Source organism: Oryctolagus cuniculus, chromosome 5 (genome assembly GCF_051225735.1).
Source record: "Oryctolagus cuniculus isolate XC-2025 breed Fujian yellow rabbit chromosome 5, ASM5122573v1, whole genome shotgun sequence".
Classification (NCBI taxonomy): Eukaryota; Metazoa; Chordata; class Mammalia; order Lagomorpha; family Leporidae; genus Oryctolagus; species Oryctolagus cuniculus.
The window spans coordinates 72223705-72246203 of NC_142871.1; the positions used below are offsets into that span (position 1 = coordinate 72223705).

A 22499-nucleotide genomic window follows, 5' to 3' on the forward strand; every position below is an offset into this window, starting at 1 on the left:
GCATCCTTACCTGCTACGCCACAGCACTGGCCCCACTGATTTGTTTTTAACAAATAGAATACAGCAGAGCCAGCATTGTAGCATAGCAAGTTAAGACACTGCCTATGGTGTTGGCATACCATATGAGTGCTGGTTCCAACCCCTACTCTTCTACTTCTAATTAGTTCCCTGCTAATGTGCCTGGGAAAGCATTGGAAGATGGCCCAAGTATTTGGGCCCCTGCCACCCATGTGGGAGACCTGTATGAAGCTCCTGGCTTCTGTCTGGCCCAGCCCTGGTTGTTGTGGCCATTTGGGGAGTGAACCAGCAGCTGGAAGATCGATCGATCTTTTTCTCTCTCTGTCTCACTGTGTGTGTATCTGTCTGTAACTCTGCCTTTCAAAGAATTAAATAAATCTTTTTAAAAAGCCCAAATATAATATGACATAAGCAGATGACTCTTCCAAGATTCAGTTACTGAAAGCGTTAGGCCTCTTCTTGCTCCTGTTCTTGCTCTCTCAGTTGATTATTTGGACAGTTCTGTAGTGAGCTGTTCTTTTTTTTTTTTAACTTTTATTTAATGAATATAAATTTCCAAAGTACAGCTTATGGATTACAATGGCTCCCCCCCCATAACTTCCCTCCCACCTGCAACCCTCCCCTTTCCCTCTCCCTCCCCCCTTCCATTCACATCAAAATTTATTTTCAATTCTCTTTATATACAGAAGATCAGTTTAGCATATATTAGGTAAAGATTTCAACAGTTTGCACCCACATAGAAACACAAAGTGAAAAATACTGTTTGAGTACTAGTTATAGCATTAAATCACAATGTACAGCACATTAAAGACAGAGATCCTACATGAGGAGTAAGTGCACAGTGACTCCTGTTGTTGACTTAACAAATTGACACTCTTGTTTATGGCATCAGTAATCACCCTAGGCTCTTGTCATGAGTTGCCAAGGCTATGGAAGCCTTTTGAGTTCACTGGCTATGATCATATTTAGACAAGGTCGTAGTCAAAGTGGAAGTTCTCTCCTCCCTTCAGAGAAAGGTACCTCCTTCTTTGATGACCTGTTCTTTCCACTGGGATCTCACTCGTGGAGATCTTTCTTTTAGGTTCTTTTTTTTTTTTTTTTTTGCCTGAGTGTTTTGGCTTTCCATGCCTGTGATACTGTAGTGAGCTGTTCTAAGGAGAGTTCCATGTGAAAAGGAACCAATATTTCTGGTCAAGAGCCATTGAGGACCTGAAGTGTGGTAACAGTCTTGGGAGTGAGTTTCCTGAGTCTTCCCTCAGTCTACCCTTGCAACAACTGCAACCCTGGCCACCATCTTGGTTGCAACCTGTAAGAGACCCTGAGCCAGAGTATCCAGCAAAGGCTGCTTGACCCACAGAAACTATGAGATGATATGTTTATTGTTTTGAGCTGTTTACTTTGGGGATAATTTGTTATGCAGCCAGCAGTAGCTGGTATAGCTGCACAGTAGCCCCAGTCTCATTAAATCCAGAAGATATTTCTTTCAGCTGCTGAGCTTTGAAGAATAAAGCCAGGGGTCCAAGGAAAGAGTGCTTATCCTGCTGTGGTGGGTGGCAGGCACCAGGTCTCAATTTCTTTAAGTTATTTAGATAGAAGGTTTTACATCTTTGAGAAGTAGTATCTTATCTTTCAGTCTCCCAAGAGACTCTTATTACTACCCATTCTGATTCTCACAGGAGATTTCTCATCTTGGCTGTGAAGAAACTGGGATCCATTCCAGACTTTCAGAACTTGGCACACAGGTGGTTTCTGCCTCTGGATTCAGTGATCTTTGAGAAAGTTATGTGCACCAGGGAAGCAGTGATGTGGTCATTCTCAACTGTTTTGTGGTCAGGACACTTAGACGAGAGCAGTCAGCTGGGGAATCAGGTCTCCCAGAGGAGGAGGTAGAGTCAGTGCTGCCTTTGAAAAGGAACATCACACAGCACTTTGACATGGTGTCCAGAGTACCGAAGGGACGTCATTGGAGAAGGCATTGGACTTTCATATTCAAAGGTGAGGTTGAGGGCAATTTGATTTGCTCCGAAAGGACCTGCATTTAAAGAGTTAGCTTGAGTAAGGATTGCTTCTCTGGGCATATCCTAAACAGCTCTGGTGTTGAAAATCTTTGCTAGTTTTGGGTGATTGCTTAAATGTTTGAAAGTTGTTGAGATCCTGAATTCCAACTAAGGAGAAACTTGAGATTAACAAAAGGAAGAATGGCCCTTCAGGAATACGGCATCTGCTTGCAGAGCTGGCCTCCTCTGGCCCTGATGGAAAAAAACACAAAAGCTCCCACTAGAATCCATTACTGTTTAGCTGTCTTAAAGCAGGTTAAGTTCCTTATGAAAGGATCTAAACTAAAATTTCATTGCAGTGCTGAATTCTGCTGATCTGTTGTTTCACCAGCCGGAATCTGGGGCCTGCCAGATTCTCTTTCTTGAGTAAAGAAATGAAGCAACTGGTTCCTTGGACTGCACAGCATAGGGCAGCCAAGACAGAAATGAAATTCAGAGGAATTCCTGTCCTAGAGTGCAGTTTGAGTTGAGTGCTCTGTATTTTTAACCTTCAGAAGATGTATTTGGTCAAAGTGAGACAAGAGAAGAGAAACTCAAGCCATACAGCTTACATAGCTCTAAAATCCCCATTTCAAGCAAATGGGTAGTCAGACCAAAAAGCAACAATTTGGCTGCAACTTCAAGAAGAGAAACTTGAAGGCTGATCATCAGTGAGCTGGTAATACTGTCATCTGTGAAATGTTGGCTGTAGTTCCTTAACACTTCCAAGAGCTGCTGTTGGGTGATTTTAAATTATAACAGGTGAACAGGCATTTGTCTCTCCTGAGGAGTTCTTTCCTTACCCAGATTGCCCATGTGAGGAGTTTTTGTACACTGGGATAAATCCTTGATCCAAGTTTCCTAAAATTACAAAATATGACCATGCATGCTCTGATTGTATGGAGTTTGGAGTCAGACAGATTAGTACGAGGACTGAACTGCAGAAGAGCAGACACGACTCGTTCCTTATGATGGGACATTCGGGTGCTTCCTAGTCTCACCCCTGGGGAATATTAAGGGCTGGGAAAGAGAAGGTTGGGAGGAAGAGACCTGGTGATTGGTATTGGTGGGCAAGGGGGAAGGTGTTGAGATAGCTCATTCAAGATGAAAAAAATTCTTTCTTGGATGTTCTTTCAGAGAACTGTAGAAAATTATGGGAATGTCCAGTTGCTTTCTAGAATAAAAGCTGAGAAGGAATTAAATTAAGGTTCTTCTTCTGGTATGTTCCCCCGTCTGCCTTATTTTTTCTCTGAGTGTGAGCTGATTGGTACAGCTAGATGTTAGCAAGTTGTCAAAGTTGATTTTTTAAAGAAAGATTTATTTATTTATTTATTTATTTGAAAGTCAGAATTACAGAGAGAAAGAGCGAATGAGAATGAGAATCTTCTATCCATTGCTTCATTCCCAAAATGGCCACAACAGCCAGAGCTGGTGCAGGCCAAAGCCACAACTTCCTCCAGGTCTCCCACGTGGGTGCAGGGGACCAAGCACTTGGGTCATCTTCTGGAGCATTAGCAGGGAGTTGGATCAGAAGTGGAGTAGCCAGGACATGAATCGGCACCCTTGTGGAATGCTGGCACTGCAGATGGCAGCTTAACCTGCTATACCACAGCGCGGGCCTCATCAAAATTGATTTTAATGCTGAGATTCATCGATCAGTACTGTTAGTAATCTCAGCTATAACACAGCAGCCCTCCATAGTTGAAAGAACTATCTATGCTGTTACTTTAGAATATGCTGGGAGTATGAGCTAGGGCTATTTATTTATTTTTAAACAGTTTTTAACAGATTCAATGTGCTTTGTAGATACAATTCTGAGGACATAATGACATTCCCTTCCTCCCTCTTCCCTTTCCCCTCCTACCCTCTCCTACCCTTCTTCTTCCTTTTTTTTTTGGTTTTTGAGATAACATATTTTTAAATTTACATTACAATTCAAAGGCTTAATTCTTCACCAAATAAAAAGTTTAATGAGTAAAAAGCAAAAAAGACCCTAGTTTAGTGGGAATTGAGGTGACAGCTATAAATGATAATTAAATGGAAAAATCAGCAAAATCAGATCAGCTGTACTGATCTGAAGCTAGGAGCCAGGTGCTTTCACCCATATACAGTAAATTTTAAAGTAATCATAGAACATTAAAACTATAGTAGTATAACACTTTTTTATTTTTTACAGATTTATTTATTTATTTGAAAGACAGGGTTACAGAGACAGAGAAAGACTGACAGAAAGAGAGATGGAGAGATCTTCTAGCTGCTCATTCACTCCTTAAATGGCCACAATGGCTGGGGCTGTGCCAGGCCAAAGCCAGGAGTCTGGAGCCTCTTCTGGGTCTCCCACATGAGTGCAGGGTTCCAAGCACTTGGGCCATCTTCCACGGCTTTCCCAGGCACTTTAACAGGGAGATGGATTATAAGTGGAGCATCCAGGACTTGAATTGGTGCTCATGGCATGCTGGTGCTGCAGGCTGTGGCTTAACTTGCTGTGCCACAGCACTGATCCAGTATAACATTTTTTTTTTAAAAAAAATTTATTTATTTATTTGAAAGGCAGAGTTACAGAGAGGCAGAGGCAGAGAGAGAGAGAGGGAGAGAGAGGTCTTCCATCCACTGGTTCACTTCCCAGATGGCCACAATGGAGGTGTGCTGATTCAAAGTTAGGACCCAGGAGCTTCCTCTGGGTCTCTCTGAGTACAGGGGCCCAAGGACTTGGGCCAGCCCCTACTGCTTTCCCAGGCCTGGTCAGAAGTGGAGCAGCTGATACTCGAACTGGCACCCATATGGGATGCTGGCACTGTAGGCTGCAGCTTTACTCACAATGCCACAGTGTTGCCCTCCCCCCATCGTATAACATTCTTAACTATTGGTTTTACATGAGTATAAAACAGTTTTACAAAACTGTATTTGCATAAATACTCATATACACAGACTTTTTTGTTTTTTTTTTCTCTTTTATTTTTTTTTAAGATTTTATTTATTTATTTGAGAGATAGAGTTACAGGCAATGAGAGGGAGAGACAGAGAAAGGTATTCAGTCCATTGGTTCACTCTCCAAATGGTCTCAACAGCCGGAGCTGTACTGATCTGAAGCTAGGAGCCAGGTGCTTCTTCCTGGTCTCCCACGCGGGTGCAGGGGCCCAAAGACTTGGGCCATCTTCTACTGCTTTCCCAGGCCACAGCAGATAGCTGGATAGGAAGAGGAGCAGCCAGGACTAGAACTGGTGCCCATATGGGATGCCGGTGCCACAGGTGGAAGATTAACCTACTGTGTCACGGCACCGGTCCTGTCGTTGGTTTTTTAAATTTTAGTGCCCACACATAAGGGAGAACATGTGGTGTTTGCCTTTATGAATCTGGCTTATTTCACTCAATGTGATGACCTCCAGTTGCATCCATTTTGCTGTAATTTGTAGAATTCCAATTTTTTTTATAGCTGAGTAATATTCCATTGTGTATATGTACTACATTTTCTTAATCCAGTCATGTGATGATGGACACCTTGGGTGATTCCAAATTTGGCTACTATGAACAGTGCTGCTATTAACATGGTGGTTCAGGTATCCCTTTGATACATTGTGTTCAAGTCTTTAGGGTATAAACCCATTAGTAGGATTACTAGATCATATGGCAAGTCTATTTCTTGTTTTTATTTTATTTTTTTAAGATTTATTTATTTATTTGAAAGTCAGAGTTACACAGAGAGAGAAGGAGAGGCAGAGGTAGAGGCAGAGAGGCAGAGAGGCAGAGAGGCAGAGGCAGAGAGAGAGAGATGTCTTCCATCCGCTGGTTCATTCCCCAACTGGCTGCAACGGCCGGAGCTGTGCTGATCCGAAGCCAGGATCCAGGAGCCTCTTCCAGGTCTCCCATGTGGGTGCAGGGGCCCAAGCACTTGGGCCATCTTCTATTGCTTTCCCAGGCCACAGCAGAGAGCTGGACTGGAAGAGGAGCAGCCAGGACTCGAACTGGTGCCCATATGGGATGCTGGCACTGCAGAAGGCGGCTTTACCCGCTATGCCGCAGTACCAGCCCCTATTTCTTGTTTATTTTTAAAGGAATCTCCACTCAGTCCTCTCTGCTTGCCCCTCTGGATTCCCTTGCCTATCAAGTTCAGTTTGTGTCCACTCTGCAGCTTGCTTGTCCCCTCAGTTTGGCCCAAGTCTTTAGGCTTAGATTCTGGTCATTCCTCCCAGACTCAATATTGATTTAATTCTCTCTGGACAACTATGTGCTTTTGTCCTTCATATTCACCCTTTCCCCTCATCTCTCAGCCATCACCTCAGTATTAGCAGGGGTGAGGGGCAGGTAGTGGGGTGGAGGGACCAAACCTCCATGCTTGGACCTCTTTCACATACTCTTCTCTGCTGTGTCTTGGTATTCCCTGGTCAGCCTAGTTGCTGCCTGTAGTAGGAGAGTAGAAGACAGTGTGGGAAAAGCCAGAGGTCAGAGTAAGCAGCCGTGTGGTAATGGAGATTACTAAAGACTTATGACCAATGACCTAGGATAAAATCCAGTCACATTGGTTCATGTCTGGAGTACGAAGAGCAAATATCCATCAGGGCATCTTGGTTTCCATGATTCAGTACCCTCTACTCAGGTTTTGGTCATTGTTGGATGCCCCAGTGGTTCCTGCATCTAAGATGTGACCTTCTTCACAGGGAGGAGCTGCTTCAACCACCCAGGAGACATCACATCAGATGCTGTGAATACCCAGCACCAGCTGTCATTCCCTAGCCCATCAGTAGAGCCAACTCCTGCCATTCCTGCTGTGGGCCCTCCTCCAGAGCCACATGGCTCCTTCTCTCTGGATGCATGGTCACTGTCCTTGCATGGTCACTGTTCTCAGCTCCTGGATGGCTATTTGGAAACCTAGCCAGGGAAGTCCGTTAAGTCACCCAGAGCATCTGAAGTCACCTTGCTATGGTTGGGATGAGTGTTCACCCTCCTAGTTAGGAGAGCTGGTGCCCTAGGGTAGGTGTTTTGGGGTTATGGAAGCTTATCTCTGGTGGAGCATACTTCAGGGTGTCTGCTGTACTCTGGGATCTTCTGTCTAGAGCTTTCCTGTTTTCAATCTTCCTTTGTCCCTGTCAATGATTCACAGTCCATACTTCCAACCTGGAAGCTAGCAGGGAGAGTTACAGGAACTCACATACTCCTCAGCTGCTGTTGCATTTCTGTGGAGTTGTTGGGGGTGGTTCACCTGTCACAGTGAAGCTCAGGTTGCCTCAGCACCCAAGCTTATTCCTTCAGTGGTAACCTTAGTGTTTGCTTTTTGCAAGAAATCCTGTGGTTGTGCCATCTGTGGCCTCTTGGTGAACCCTGGGAGTGCTGCAACCTTGAAGCCTTTAACTTGGCCTCTTTGTCTCTCAGCAGCATCAAATCTAATTTGCTTTCCTTATTAACAGTGCTCCTTGTGAAGCTCCCAAAGGCCAGAGCTGGAAGGATTGCAGCAACAAAATAACTAATAAGAATATTGGATTATGACCCATATAATAAAATGAATATCCAGGAGTGCATCCCTACATAAATAAATGATTGAATTACATTAGTAAATGGGAGAGAGGCACAGTGGAATTCTAATCAATACACTTAGGAGGAATGAGAGATGGAAAATCACAATGAAGCAAACAGCACACAATAATAACCATTTCAGATAAATTAGTGAGTCAACGTTTGAGGAGAAACAGGATATGTAGACAGGCTGAAAGTATCCCTCCCAGGTTTATTCATTGCAAAAGGAGACACAGTAACTTTATAGAGAAGAAATGTGGTAGACACCTTTTTACCAGGCGGTCAAGGTCATGTGGGGTAAGACATAGACATTTGTGTTCCTCCAGATATGATGTCTCAAGAAGAACAGTAGTTAGAATTAGGGTTTTCTAGAGAAACAGAGCCAATAAGACATGAAGAGATCGATGATTAGGCATTGGCTTACGTGTTATTGAGGCTGACAAGTTCCCTAGTCTGCAGAATGAGCTTGCGGGCTGGAGACCCAGGAGAGCTGATGGCATAGTTCATTCAGTTGCAGGCTTGAGACTCAGTGGGTTTGGTGCTTTGAGTCCAAAGGTAATAAAAAGCCAGTGCCCCAGTTTGAAGAGAGTCAAGCAGAGGAATTCTCTGTCACTTGAAAGAGCCTCTGCGTTTGTGTTCTTCTCAGGCCCTCAACTGAGTGGACAAGGACCACCCACACTGGGGAGGACAGTTTTCTTTACTCAGTCTGCTGATTCAAAGGCAAACCTCATCCGAAAACACCCTCAGAGACACACATGGAATATTGTTTGAACAAATTTCAGGGCACACCGTGGTCCAGTCATATTGACAAGTAAATCAGTTGTCAGAGGGGCATTCATGCCAAAAATGCATGACCTAATGCAATCACATAAAAACCTTAGGGACTGGTGTCGTGGCACAGCGGCGTAAGCTACCAACTGGCATCCTGTATTGGTGCAGGTGTGAGTCCTGGCTGCTCCACATCTGATCCAGCTCCCTACTAATGAGCCTGGAAAGCAGAGAAAGGTGGCCCAAGTACTTTGGTCCCTGGCTTTAGTCTGGCCCAGCCCTGGCTGCTGCAGACATTTGGGTAGTGAACCAGCAGATGGTATATTTCTTTCTTCCCTCCCTCCCTCTCTGTAACTCTGCCTTTCAAATGAATAAATAAATCTTAAAAGCAGAAAAAACCTTAGACAAGCCTAAACTGATGACTGTTTTACAAAATGACTAAGAATTTTGTTTTTTAACCTGAGAACGAGAGAAAGAGAGAGAGCTGGAGCTGGGTTGTGTTGGAGCCAGAAGCCAGGAATTCAGTCTGGGTCTGTTGCATGGGTGGCAAGGACCCAGCCATCATTTACTGCCTTCCAGAATGTGTAGTATTAAGAAGCTGGAATTGGGAACAGGGCTGGACTTGAACATAGGCAATCTGATATGGAACGTGGGCACCCAAAGCAGTGACTTGTTAGCCAAACTCTCACCCTCTGAGCAGTAGTTTTTAAAAGTTTCAGTATGTGAAACACGAGGAAAGACTAAAGAACCTTCACAAATTAGGGGAGACTTGGGAGATACAACAGTTAGCTGCAGTGTGACATTGTAGGTCAGCTTCAAAAACAAAAATGGAGATGTTAGTGTGAAAGCTAATAAAATCTGAATGAAATCTAGAATGCAGCTCATAGTACTCTACGAGTGGTTCATTTCTTAGTTGTGATAAATGTACTGTGGTTATGTAGGATGTTATTGGAAGTGACGGTTATATTTGAATTCTTCTGTATGCCAAAAATTATTCTAGAAGAAAAATTTGAAAGCTTCCAGTCAGTGGGTACTCTGAGGACTTTAAAAGTTGACAGCTGTCTTGTGTGTGTATATATGTGCAATTTTGTATCTGCCAGTCAAGGTTCTCTGTAGATACTAAATTCTGTACCTTTTAAAAAAACCCTCAGATTTCTGTTCCTTTTTCTGCTTCTCTATCTAGTCTATATTCCTTCCTGACCAAAGTATCTTTTTGTAAACTTTCACAGCCCAGCATTCCTGCTGTTCCGGGGGTTGTTACCTCTGAGATGATGGTGTGCCAGGCAGATTGTGGGCACAAAGAGCCTTAGGGGGAAAGTCAGGTGACCTGGGTACTGGCTGGCATGCTTGATCTGCTTCTTACCTGAGTCAATTCATGGCCTTGTACTTTTAACATGCTGAGAGCAAACTGCATTTAGGCTAAATGCTGTGTGCTCTAGTTGAAGTCTGCGTTCAGTTGATTTATATATTTGATGACTAGGTTTTATTTTTTATCAAAGTCTTATATGCTCTGTTTTTAGGTTTTTCCAATTTATTATTTTTTTAAGATTTATTTATGTATTTGAAAGGCAGAATTTGAGAGAGAAAGAAACAAAAGGAGAGATCTTTCATCTGTTGGTTTACTCCCAAAGTGGGTACAATGACTGGGGCTAAGCCAGGCCAAAGCCAGGAGCTAGGAACCTCCTCCAGGTCTCCCACATGGGTGCAGCAGCCCACGGACTTGGACCATTCTCTGCTGCTTTCCCAGGCACATCAGCAGGAAGCTGGATTGGAAGTGGAGCAGCCGGCACTCGAATTGGCGTCCCTATGGTATGCTGGCATTGCAGGCTGTGGCTTTATCTACTATGCCACAACACCAGCCCCATTCCCAATTTCTTACCCATAGTTAGTTTCTCACTGTGTCCTAAGTCTTTGTCTTCTTCAAGAGACCTCATAATTTATAGATTTCACTCTGACATTTCCCTTTATTGTCCTGCTTTTTAGCAGTTCAAGAAGATCAACATTTTCTTTCTTCTATTTCATTTATTTTTAGCTCAGGAATCCATGGCTACCCTTTTTCACCTTGTTTTTTCTCCTCCCTGTAGCCCTTCTCACAATAGCTCTAATCCTTCTGGTGGTTCCCACTTTGTGGGCTGCCTAGGTTAGGGCCTTGGGTAGTTTGAGCCTGGGCCCAATTTGGCCATCTATTGCCACACCCTTCCTGCCCTAGCAGGGTGCCATGAGAGCCCTGGCATCCCTCTGTCTACCTGCATTTGCTTAATGCCAGTAGGTATGTGGCTGAGGCATGGGGCCAGCAGGATGCAGCATGAAGTAATTGACACTCTTGCAAAGAAATGAAACATACTTTTCTTTGTTGATCTGTTGTTGCTCAGGTAGTATTTTTACCACTATTTTTCCAGTATTGTGTGTGTGTGTGTGTGCGCACGTGCGTGTGGTAATGTGTGTTTTTAAAGATTTATTTATTTTATTTGAAAGTCAGAGTTATAGTGAGAGAGAGAGAGAGAGACAGAGAGAGAGACAGAGAGAGATCTTCCATCCACTGGTTCATTCCCCAGATAGCCCCAACAGCTAATGGTGGCCCTACTTTATAATTTATATAATTATTTGAAAGGTGGAGTTACAGAGGGGGAGAGAGAGAGAGAGAGAGAGAGATCTTTTATCTGCTGGTTCACTTCCGAAATGTCCACAGTGGCTAGGATTGGGCTGAGTCAAAGCCAGGAGCCAGGAGCTTCCTCCAGATCTCCCCTGTAGGTGCAGGGGTCCAAGCATCTGGACCCTCATCTGCTACTTTCTTAGGTGCATTAGCAGGGAGCTGGATCAGAAGTGGGATGCCAGTGTCACAGGCAGCAGCGTAACCCAGTACGCCACACTGCCTGCCTCGACCCTTACTCTCAAAGGGCTTACTATCTATCTGGAAAGACACCACACATATAAACAATAGCCTGCGTATGGAGCAGTGTGGAAAATGTACCACTGAAGAGGCTTGGGGGAGAGGACCGGATGTATCTACTGGGTGTTCTGTTCATTTATTCTTCCCAACAGCTAGAGCTTTGCCCCATTTTACATTTCAGGAAGTTGATGTTAACAGGCATTAAGTGCCTTAAAATCCAGTGAGTTCTTATGTGCACAAGTGCGATTTGGACATGGGCCTGTGTGAACTGAAAACTCCTGTTGCCACCAGGTGGAGTAGGCAGAGAGTACCTGAAAGGCTGGGGTGGGCTCACAGGATGGATAGAATTGACCTGATAGACAAAAGCGGGGAGCACATAAGGGTGGAGTGGGCTGGGTACAGCATAGGCTGAGATGTAGCACTGGGAGGCATTAAATGTGCTGGGGAGTGGGTCTGTTCCCAAGCTCTGCCCAAGGAAGGGAGGATTGAGGGAAAACGCAGGGACAAGTGTCGAAGGCAGAGTATAATGTGCTCTGAGTTGCGAGTTTGGACCTTATTCTGTAAGTATTCCATAGAGTATAGAAGGTGTTTCTGATGAAAAGAGTGTCTTGGGTGCTTGACATTCAAGTGGGCTATGGAAATGACCAGAGAAAGAGAGGGGCTATCATCATGGGAGCCAGTGGTTGAGTTACCTTTGTATGGGGCTAAGTTCCACGCAGTATGTTGTTGCATTTTCAGTGCCCCTAAGAAGTAGGCACTCTTCATGCCATCCCCATTTTCCAGATGGAAGACTGAGAGGTTAATTAATGGCCACGTTCGCACAGTTCATGACCGTGGTGCCAGAATGTAAGCAAGGTAGACTCACTCCAGCTATGCTGCCTCTGTGTGTTATAGCAACTGGTGGTGGCCCAGGATACTTGAGGAAATTTAAATAGACTGAGTGTGATATTCCAGGTGACAGGGCCTGACCTGGTCACAGTGCTGGAGCAGTAGTGCGAAACCTCCTTGTATGAGTGCCTGATGCCAGAGACTGACCCTGTGACCTCAAAGCTTCTCTTGGTGCCCAGTGGTGAGGATCTTGTGCAGACAGTGGAACATCATGAAAATCTTTCCTCCAAACTTCATAAGTAGCTTAGCCTTCTTGTTTTTCCTGATGAAATGTACTTAATTTGATGACATAAGTGCTGAGGTTGGCTGTGCTTGGTTTGGGTTACTGCCAAAATGATTTGAGCAAACTTCCAGGTGTTCCCAAGCATCACGAGCTTTAAGTGAGTGGTCAAGACAAAGTTCCCTAGAAATCTGTTTCTGATTAGTTCTCCCTTTTTCCATGAACGTCCTCCCTCATGTGCTTCTCTTGCTATGTTTCCTGCTTTGCTACCCCATGGGTTGATGTAGCATAGAACTGCTTAATTCATTTTACGTGTGTTTTAAATTTTTTAAGAAAAAGATCATGCATGCATTTTTGGCTTTGCAAAGCCCTTTGGTGCACAGTTAAGTGAGCATATAACCAGATTGTGCTGAATGCCATTGTGGTTGTGTGGGCAGCATGGGCCATCCCAGTGACTTCTATGTTCTGTCTGTTGCAGGTGATAAGAAGTACATCATGGGGCCCAAGTTTTCCACACTCGATGCCACTGTCTTTGGACACTTGGCACAGGCAATGTGGACCTTGCCAGGCACAAGACCTGAGCGGCTGATCAAAGGCAAGCTCTGTAAACTTCTTCAGGTTTTGGGGGTTGCTGGGGATGGAAGGGTATGGGTATCACATAGAGAATTCTAGGCCAGTGCCTCAAGCTTGGCTGTGCCTTATGGAGACACCAGGCTGTGATGTTTTGGACCAAACATCAGTTCTTTTCCAGCTCCTTGCACCGGGGGACGTAATTGCTTGTTGCTGAAATAGGGTTTGAATTCCACCTGCTGCCCTTTGTTAGTTGATCTTCCTTTATCTCTGGTGGGCAATGATGGTTCACAACTTTCTGGAATCTCAAATGCTATAGCAACTACAGTGGGGTGATGCTGATGGATGAATTCACTGCCCATCTCAGGGCTCTTTTTGGCTTTGAGCTGGGTTTAGATATTTCACATGTAGGTGTAAGTACAAATGAGTATGTGTCATCCAAGTTCAATCCAGTCTCTCGTCCTATTCTGGAGGAGTAGATTCAGATCATATACTGAAAGTAGTAGAACTGGAAAGTTCAAGATTTTGGGAAAGTGTGCGAAATGTCAACAGATTGTGAACCTAGTGCTATGTAAAATATTGTTATTGAGTGTGCATTTTTAAAAAATTTTTTAATTTTTAATTTTATTTATTTTTTTATTTAGTAAATATAAATTTCCAAAGTACAGTTTATGGATTACAATGGCTCCCCCCCCAATAATTTCCCTCCCACTCGCACCCCTCCCATCTCCCATTCCCTCTCCCATTCGATTCACATCAAGATTCATTTTCAATTATCTTTATATACAGAAGATCAATTTAGTATGTATTAAGTAAAGATTTCATCAGTTTGCACCCATACAGAAATACAAAGTGTAAAATACTGTTTCAGTACTAGTTATAGCATTACTTCACATTGGACAGCACATTAAGGACAGATCCCACATGAGAAGTAAGTACACAGTGACTCCTGTTGTTGACTTAACAAATTGACACTCTTGTTTATGGCATCAGTAATCTCCCTAGGCTCTAGTCATGAGTTGCCAAAGCTTTGGAAGCCTTTTGAGTTCGCTGACTTTGATCTTATTCAGAAAGGGTCATAGTCAAAGTGGAAGTTCTCTCCTCCCTTCAGAGAAAGGTACCTCCTTCTTTGATGGCCCGTTCTTTCCACTGGGATCTCACTCGTGGAGATCTTTCATTTAGGGTTTTTTTTTTTTTTTTTTTTTTTTTTTTTTTTTTTTGCCAGAGTGTCTTGGCTTTCTATGCCTAAAATACTCTCATGGGCTCTTCAGCCATATCAGAATGCCTTAAGGGCTGATTCTGAGGCCAGAGTGCTGTTTAGGACATCTGCCATTCTATGAGTCTGCTGTGTATCCCACTTCCCATGATGGATCATTCTCTCCCTTTTTTATTCTATCAGTTAGTATTTGCAGACACTAGTCTTGTTCGTGTGATCCCTTTGACTCTTAGACCTATCAGTTTGATCAATTGTGAACATAAATTGATCACTTGGACTAGTGAGATGGCATTGGTACATGCTACCTTGATGGGATTGTATTGGGATCCCCTGGCAGGATTCTAACTCCACCATTTGTGGCAAGTCAGCTTGAGCATGTCCCAAACTGTACATCTCTTCCCTCTTATTCCCACTCTTATATTTAACAGGGATCACTTTTCAGTTAAAATTTAAACACCTAAGAATAATTGTGTGTTAATTACAGAGTTCAACCAATAGTACTAGAACAAAACAAAACAAAAAAATACTAAATGGATAAAGTATTACATTGTACATCAACAGTCAGGACAAGAGCTGATCAAGTAACTGTTTCTCATAGTGTCCATTTCACTTCAACAGGTTTCCCCTTTGGTGCTCAGTTAATTCTCGCTGATCAGGGAGAACATATGATATTTGTCCCTTTGGGAATGGCTTAATTCACTCAGCATGATGTTTTCCAGATTCCTGCATCTTGTTGCAAATGACCGGGTTTCATTGTTTTTGACTGCTGTATAGTATTCTATAGAGTACATGACCCATAATTTCTTTATCCAGTCTACTGTTGATGGGCATTTGGGTTGGTTCCAGGTCTTAGCTATTGTGAATTGAGCTGCAATAAACATTAATGTGCAGACAGCTTGTTTCTTTGCCAATTTAATTTTCTTTGGGTAAATTCCAAGGAGTGGGATGGCTGGGTTGTATGGTAGGGTTATATTCAGGTTTCTGAGGAATCTCCAGACTGACTTCCATAGTGGCTTAACCAGTTTGCATTCCCACCAACAGTGGGTTAGTGTCCCTTTTCCCCCACATCTTCGCCAGCATCTGTTGTTGGTAGATTTCTGAATGTGAGCCATTCTAACTGGGGTGAGGTGAAACCTCATTGTGGTTTTGATTTGCATTTCCCTGATTGCTAGTGATCTTGAATATTTTTTCATGTGTCTATTAGCCATTTGGATTTCCTCTTTTGAAAAATGTCTATTGAGGTCCTTGGCCCATCTCTTAAGTGGGTTGTTTGTTTTGATGTTGTGGAGTTTCTTGATTTCTTTGTAGATTCTGGTTATCAACCCTTTATCTGTTGCGTAGTTTGCAAATATTTTTTCCCATTCTGTCAGTTGCCTCTTCACTCTCCTGACTGTTTCTTTTGCAGTACACAAACTTCTCAATCTGATGCAATCCCAATAGTTAATTTTGACTTTGACTGCCTGCGCCTCCAGGGTCTTTTCTAGGAAGTCTTTGCCGGTACCTATATCTTGCAGGGTTTCCCAATGCTCTCTAATAATTTGATGGTGTCAGGTCATAGATTTAAGTCTTTAATCCATGTTGAGTGAATTTTTGTGTAAGGTGAAAGGTAGGGGTCTTGCTTCATGGATCTGCACGTGGAAATCCAATTTTCCCAGCACCATTTATTGAATAGACTGTCCTTACTCCAGGGATTGGTTTTAGATCCTTGATCAAATAGAAGTTGGCTGTAGACGTTTGGATTGATTTCTGGTGATTCTATTCTGTTCCATTGGTCTATCCATCTGTTTCTGTACCAGTACCATGCTGTTTTGATAACAACTGCCCTGTAGTATGTCCTGAAATCTGGTATTGTGATGCCTCTGGCTTTATTTTTGTTGTACAAGATTGCTTTAGCTATTCGAGGTCTCCTTTGTCTCCATATGAATTTCAGCATCATTTTTTCCAGATCTGAGAAGAATGTCTTCAGTATTTTGATTGGGATTGCATTGAATCTGTAAATTGTTTTTGGGAGAATGGACATTGTGATGATATTGATTCTTTCAGTGCATGAGCATGAAAGATTTTTCCACTTTTTGGTATCCTCTTCTATTTCTTTCTTTAAGGTTTTGTAATTTTCATCGTAGAGATCCTTAACATCCTTGGTTAAGTTTATTCCAAGGTATTTGATTGTTTTTGTAGCTATTGTGAATGGGATGCATCTTAGAAGTTCTTCCTCAGCCATGGCATTGCCTGTGTATACAAAGGCTGTTGATTTTTGTGCATTGATTTTATATCCTGCTACTTTGCCAAACTCTTCTATGAGTTCCAATAGTCTCTTAGTAGAGCTCTTTGGGTCCCCTAAATAAAGAATCATATCATCTGCAAAGAGGGATAGTTTGAGCTCTTGCTTCCCAATTTGTATCCCTTTAATTTCTTGTTCTTGCCTAATGGCTCTGGCTAAAACTTCCAGAACTATATTGAATAGCAGTGGTGAGAGTGGGCATCCCTGTCTGGTACCAGATCTCAGTGGAAATGCTTCCAACTTTTCCCCATTCAATAGGATGTTAGCCGTGGATTTTTCATAAATTGCTTTGATTGTATTGAGGAATGTTCCTTCCATACCCAGTTTGCTTAGAGTTTTCATCATGAACGGGTGTTGTATTTTATCAAATGCTTTCTCGGCATCTATTGAGAGAATCATATGGTTTTTCTTCTGCAGTTTGTTAATGTGGTGTATCACACTGATTGTCTTGCGCACATTGAACCATCCCTGCTTACCAGGGATAAATCCCACTTGGTCTGGGTGGATGATCTTTCTGATGTGTTGTTGCATTCTATTGGCCAGAATTTTATTGAGGATTTTTGCATCTATGTTCATCAGGGATATTGGTCTGTAATTCTCTTTCAATGCTGCATCTTTTTCTGGCTTAGGAATTAAGGTGATGCTGGCTTCATAAAAAGAATTTGTGAGGACTCCCTCTTTTTCGATTGTTCTGAATAGTTTGAGAAGAATTGGAGTTAGTTCTTCTTTAAATGTCTGGTAGAATTCAGCAGTAAATCCATCTGGTCCTGGGCTTTTCTTTGTTGGGAGGGCCTTTATTACTGTTTCAATTTCTGTCTCAGTTATGGGTCTGTTTAGGTTTTCGATGTCTTCCTGGTTCAATTTAGGTAGGTTGCATGTGTCCAGGAATCTATCCATTTCTGATAGGTTTCCCTGTTTGCTGGCATACAAGTCCTTGTAGTAATTTCTGATGATTCTTTTTATTTCTGTGGTGTCTGTTGTTACGTTTCCTTTTTCATCTCTGATTTTATTGATTTGGGTCTTCTCTCTTCTTTTTTTACTTAGTTGGGCCAATGGGGTGTCAATTTTGTTTATTTTTTCAAAAAACCAGCTTCTCCTACTAGATTTGGGTCTGGTTTGCTGCAGATTATCTAGATCCTTGAGATGAATTGAAAGCTCATTTATTTGGTGCCTTTCCAATTTTTTGATGTAGGCAACTATTGCTATAAACTTTCCTCTTAACACTGCTTTTGCTGTATCCCATAAGTTTTGGAATGTTGTGCTGTTATCCTCATTTACTTCCAGAAAGTTTTTGATTTCTCTTTTGATTTCTTCTATGACCCAGTGTTCATTCAGTAGCATGTTGTTCAATCTCCATGTGTTTGCATATGCTCTAGGGATTCCTGAGTTGCTAATTTCCGACTTCATTCCTTTATGGTCTGATAAGCTGCGTAGTATGATTCTAATTCTTTTGAATTTGCTGAGACTTGCTTTATGGCCTAGTATGTGGTCAATCCTAGAGAAGGTTCCATGTACTGCTGAGAAGAATGTTAATGCTTTGTGTGTAGGATGAAAAGTTCTGTAGATATCTGTTAGATCCATTTGGGCTATAATGTCATTTAAATCTACTGTCTCCTTGTTGATCTGTCCTGTTGATCTGTCTATTTCTGAGAGTGGAGTATTGAAGTCCCCCAGTACTATTGTACTGGAGTCTAAGTCTCCCTTTAAGTCCTTTAACAAATCTTTTAAATAGACCGGTGCCCTGTAATTAGGTGCATATACATTGATAATCATTATATCTCCCTGTTGAATTGATCCCTTAATCATTATATAGTGCTCCTCTTTGTCTCTCTTAACAGTTTTTGTGTTAAAGTTTATGTTTTCCGATATTAAGATGGCTATACCCGCTCTTTTTTCATTTCTGTTGGCATGGTATATCTTTTTCCAGCCTTTCACTTTCAGTCTGTATGGATCTTTGTTGGAAAGATGTGTTTCTTGTAAGCAGCAAGTAGATGGGTTTGTTCCTTAACCCAATCAGCCAACCTGTGTCTTTTAACTGGACAGTTCAGGCCATTAACGTTCAGTGTGACTATTGATAAGTAGTAACTTTGCCCTGCCATTTGCCAAAGATATTTTCTAATATATGCTTTGAATTCCCTGTGATCTTTTGCTGTGAGGTTTCCTTCCTTTACCTTCTTTCATATTGATGACCGTGTTTCTGTGTGTAACACATCTTTAAGCATCTTTTGCAGGGCTGGACGAGTGGTGACAAATTCTTTCAATTTCTGTTTGCTATGAAAGTTCTTTATTTCACCTTCATTCACAAATGAGAGCTTAGCAGGATATAATATTCTGGGCTGGCAGTTTTTCTCTCTTAATACCTGGGCTATGTCTCGCCATTCCCTCCTAGCCTGTGGTGTTTCTGATGAGAAGTCTGCTGTGAGTCTAATTGGCAGTCCTCTGAGAGTAATCTGATGTTTCTCTCTTGCACATTTTAGAATTTTTTTTTTTTATGTTTCGTTGTGGTGAGTTTGATTACAACATGTCGTGGTGAGGATCTCTTTTGGTCATGTTTACTAGGGGTTCTATGAGCTTCCTGTACTCGGATGTCTCTGTCCTTCTCCAAACCCAGGAAGTTCTCTGCAAGTATCTCACTAAAAAGGCCTTCTAATCCTTTCTCTCTCTCTATGCCTTCAGGAACTCCTAGAACCCAAATGTTGGGTTTTTTAATAGTATCCTGTAGATTCCCGACAATATTTTTTAGATTTCTAATTTCCTCTTCTTTTCTTTGGTCTGACTGTATCCTTTCCTGTTCTCTGTCTTCTAAGTCCAATATTCTCTCTTCTGTTTCACTCACTCTGCTTTTAAGGCTCTCTAACGTGTTTGTCATTTGATCTATTGAGTTCTACATTTCATTTAGATTTCCCTTCACTATCACACTTTCCTGTTCTACTAGTTTCTGCGTTTCATTTTGATTCCTCCTTAAGATTTCATTTTCTTGAAGGAGATTTTCTATCCTGTCCAGTAAGGAATTCCATTCCTCAAGCATTTGTTTTTGAAAACTTCTAATTGTTCTTATCATAAATTTTTGAAATCCATATCTTGCATTTCTTTCATCTCATCATTTTCATAATCTTGGGTTGGGGTGTCTTGTTCATTTGGGGGTGTCATACTGTCTTCCTTGTTTCCTCGGTTTCTGCATTTTTTGCTTGGCATTGTGGAGATATCTTTGGATTCTTCTCCCTCACTGTGGTGTTTTTTCTTGTTATACTATGACTGTATTAAGTAGACTGTCTGCTTTTTTTTTTTTTCTTTCTTTTTTTTTTTTTTTTTTTTATTTTTTTTTATTTTTTTTTTTTTAATTTTTTTTTTTGACAGGCAGAGTGGACAGTGAGAGAGAGAGACAGAGAGAAAGGTCTTCCTTTGCCGTTGGTTCACGCTCCAATGGCCGCCGCGGCTGGCGCGCTGCGGCCGGCGCACCGCGCTGATCCGATGGCAGGAGCCAGGAGCCAGGTGCTTTTCCTGGTCTCCCATGGGGTGCAGGGCCCAAGCACCTGGGCCATCCTCCACTGCACTCCCTGGCCACAGCAGAGGGCTGGCCTGGAAGAGGGGCAACCGGGACAGAATCCGGCACCCCAACCGGGACTAGAACCCGGTGTGCCGGCGCCGCTAGGCGGAGGATTAGCCTAGTGAGCCGCGGCGCCGGCCGACTGTCTGCTTTTGATGGAGCCTTAGAGGCTTGAGATGGGTGTGGCCTGAGAGCTCTGTTTGGTTCCTCATGGTTAAGGGTGTGCCAAAGGTGACACTCTCAGGTTAGGCATGGTAAATCTCTCTCTCTCTTTCTTTCTTTCTTTGATTCAAAAGGGAGGTAATTCCTCACAGCTGAATGGAATTGGAGGTAGTTAGCAGGCGAATGATATACCCACAGGAGCCAGAGATCGGAAGCTCTTTTCCAAGGACCATACAGGGAATCTGTCCTGCCCTCAATGTGGGCTCAAATTCTCCTGCAGTCTCCCACTGGGTTGCCAAGGTTACCGAATTGTAGCGTCTCTGGAGAGTACTCACGTGAATTCTGTGAGTTCTCTCCCCCACCGTCTCTTTTTTCACAGTCTCAGTTCATTAGCACCACACATTCACTAGGTCCTAATCTCCTGTTATTTCAACACCCCCCCCCCCCCCGAAAGAGTCAGGTTTTTCTGCTAGGCTGAGGGCTGGTGCAGACCTGAGGTCACCCTGCTTATGACATATGTCCAAAATGGCGCCTGCTCTTTGTCTTGCTCGCCTTTGAGAGGTGAGCGAAGAGAGAGAAACTCGTGTCCGTATCAGTCACTTTTTTTTTTCTCTCTCTTCTAGTTAGCCTAGTGAACTTTTCCCCATGGAGTTTCAAGCCTCGTTCCCTCTAGTCTCCTCTTTCCACTTGCCCGCCGGTGTCTCGGGCTATTGAGGTTCGGCTCACCTCACGTTCCAGTGCTGGTGCATTGATTCTGCCGCTGGTGTCCTGAACTGTGGGCTCCCACGCTCTCCACGCAGGTCCACTGTGAATCACTAGTTCTGGAAGAGTTTCCTCTGCTGTTTCTTCCCCTACCCTTCCTTGAACCTGCAGTATCTCCACTTTTATGAAACTGTCTCTTCCCCAACTATCAGTGTGCTCCATTCCTATTCTGCCATCTTGCCGCTCTCTTGAGTGTGCATTTTGATCAAAGAAACACAATCTTGGAATCTGTTATGTGATCTTGACTGTTAAACCTTTCAGAATTACAGTTCCTCTATTCTGGGGGAGTAAGTGCAGAAAGGAAGATGTATGGATCAGAGTCAGGTGATGAACATGTATGTGTGTGGTGTGGAGGCAGGGTTAATAGCTAGGAGTAAAATTCATGATGGCAAGGGAGTTGAAAAAAGCTCACCCGACTAGATCTTGGGAGTGGGGTGTAGTGTGTGTGTGTGTGTGTGTGTGTGTGTGTAGTGGGATGGTAGCAGATATGTTGCAGCTGGGCCTCTGGGAGACACTTCTCCTGCGGAGATGGGTGGGTACTGTTTGAAATCATCTTCAGCTGAAAGCAGTATCTGAGCAAGCACTTAGGGACCGGGGATGTGAAGATTAAATTTCAGTATTTAGTTTTAGAGAAGGTGATTGGCAAGAGTTCAACAAAGTGTTTGTGCCCAGCTGAGCAGGCTGAGGAGTGTGGATGAGGTCACTGGTGCAGTGGCACAGAGGATGCTTTTAGTAATTGTTGGACAGATAGGCTGATAGGCAGACGGGCTAAGCTAGGCAGAATCACACAGGCAGGCGAGCGGCACTTGTAGTGGTGAAGCCTGAAGCTGTGTGTGTGACACATGTGCATGCTCAGCACATGACCAGGAGTTCAGACCAGGCTGAGGGCAGCAGCACTCATTCTTCAGATTCTCTTGTTGAGGGTGGGGTTGGCACAGGAGTTGGGTGGCTGGGGTCCAGATACTTGCCCATACTTGGCTGGATTAGGCATTGGTTGAAGCTCTTTAAGAAATTCAGCTGAGTGAGGCTAGGAATAACATGGACTCGTGTTTAGTTTCCTAAGTGATCATTATGAATACATTCCTTGTTTTATGATACATTGATATCATAATATGATACTGTGAATGTTACTATATTAGTGATGCTGGCAGTAATGAAAATATTAATTTTTCTTTATTTTGGAAGGTTTTCCATGGTGATCTAAAAGATATTGATTCTTTCTAATTGATTTAGGAGTCTGTTTTATATCCACTGTTTCTGGTACTTCCTTTCCTCTTCTCCCACCAGACACATCCATGTTCACAGCCCACCCACATCTACCCACATGCTCCTATGCACACACAAACAGCTATATTTCTTATTTTTCTTTCTTTTTTTAAAGATTTATTTATTTATTTGAAAGGCAGAGTTAGAGGGAGGCAGAGGCAGAGAGAGAGAGAATTCTTCCATCTGCCTGTTCACTCCCCAAATGGCTGCAATGGCCAGAGCTGGGCTGATCGGAAGCCAGGAGCCAGGAGCTTCTTCTAGGTCTCCCACATGGATGCAGGGGCCCAAGGACTTGGGCCATCTTCTACTGCTTTCCAAGACCATAAGCAGAGAGCTGGATAGGAGGAAGAGTAGCCAGGATGTGAAC

The 22499-nt window shown here is 43.0% G+C and overlaps 1 protein-coding gene across 6 annotated transcripts in view; it reads left to right on the top strand.

Annotated features, from left to right (window-relative positions):
- Positions 1–22499, top strand: part of FAXC (failed axon connections homolog, metaxin like GST domain containing) — a 102655-nt gene that overhangs the window by 63948 nt on the left and 16208 nt on the right. For 5 of the 6 annotated variants that reach the window (XM_089332840.1, XM_089332841.1, XM_008263304.5 and 2 more), the window contains one exon: positions 12807–12923. The exons of the other annotated variant lie outside the window; for it this stretch is intronic. In XM_089332840.1, the coding sequence (XP_089188966.1) occupies positions 12807–12923 (117 nt within the window). The remainder of the gene's footprint in view (positions 1–12806; positions 12924–22499) is intronic. 6 annotated transcript variants of the gene reach the window in all.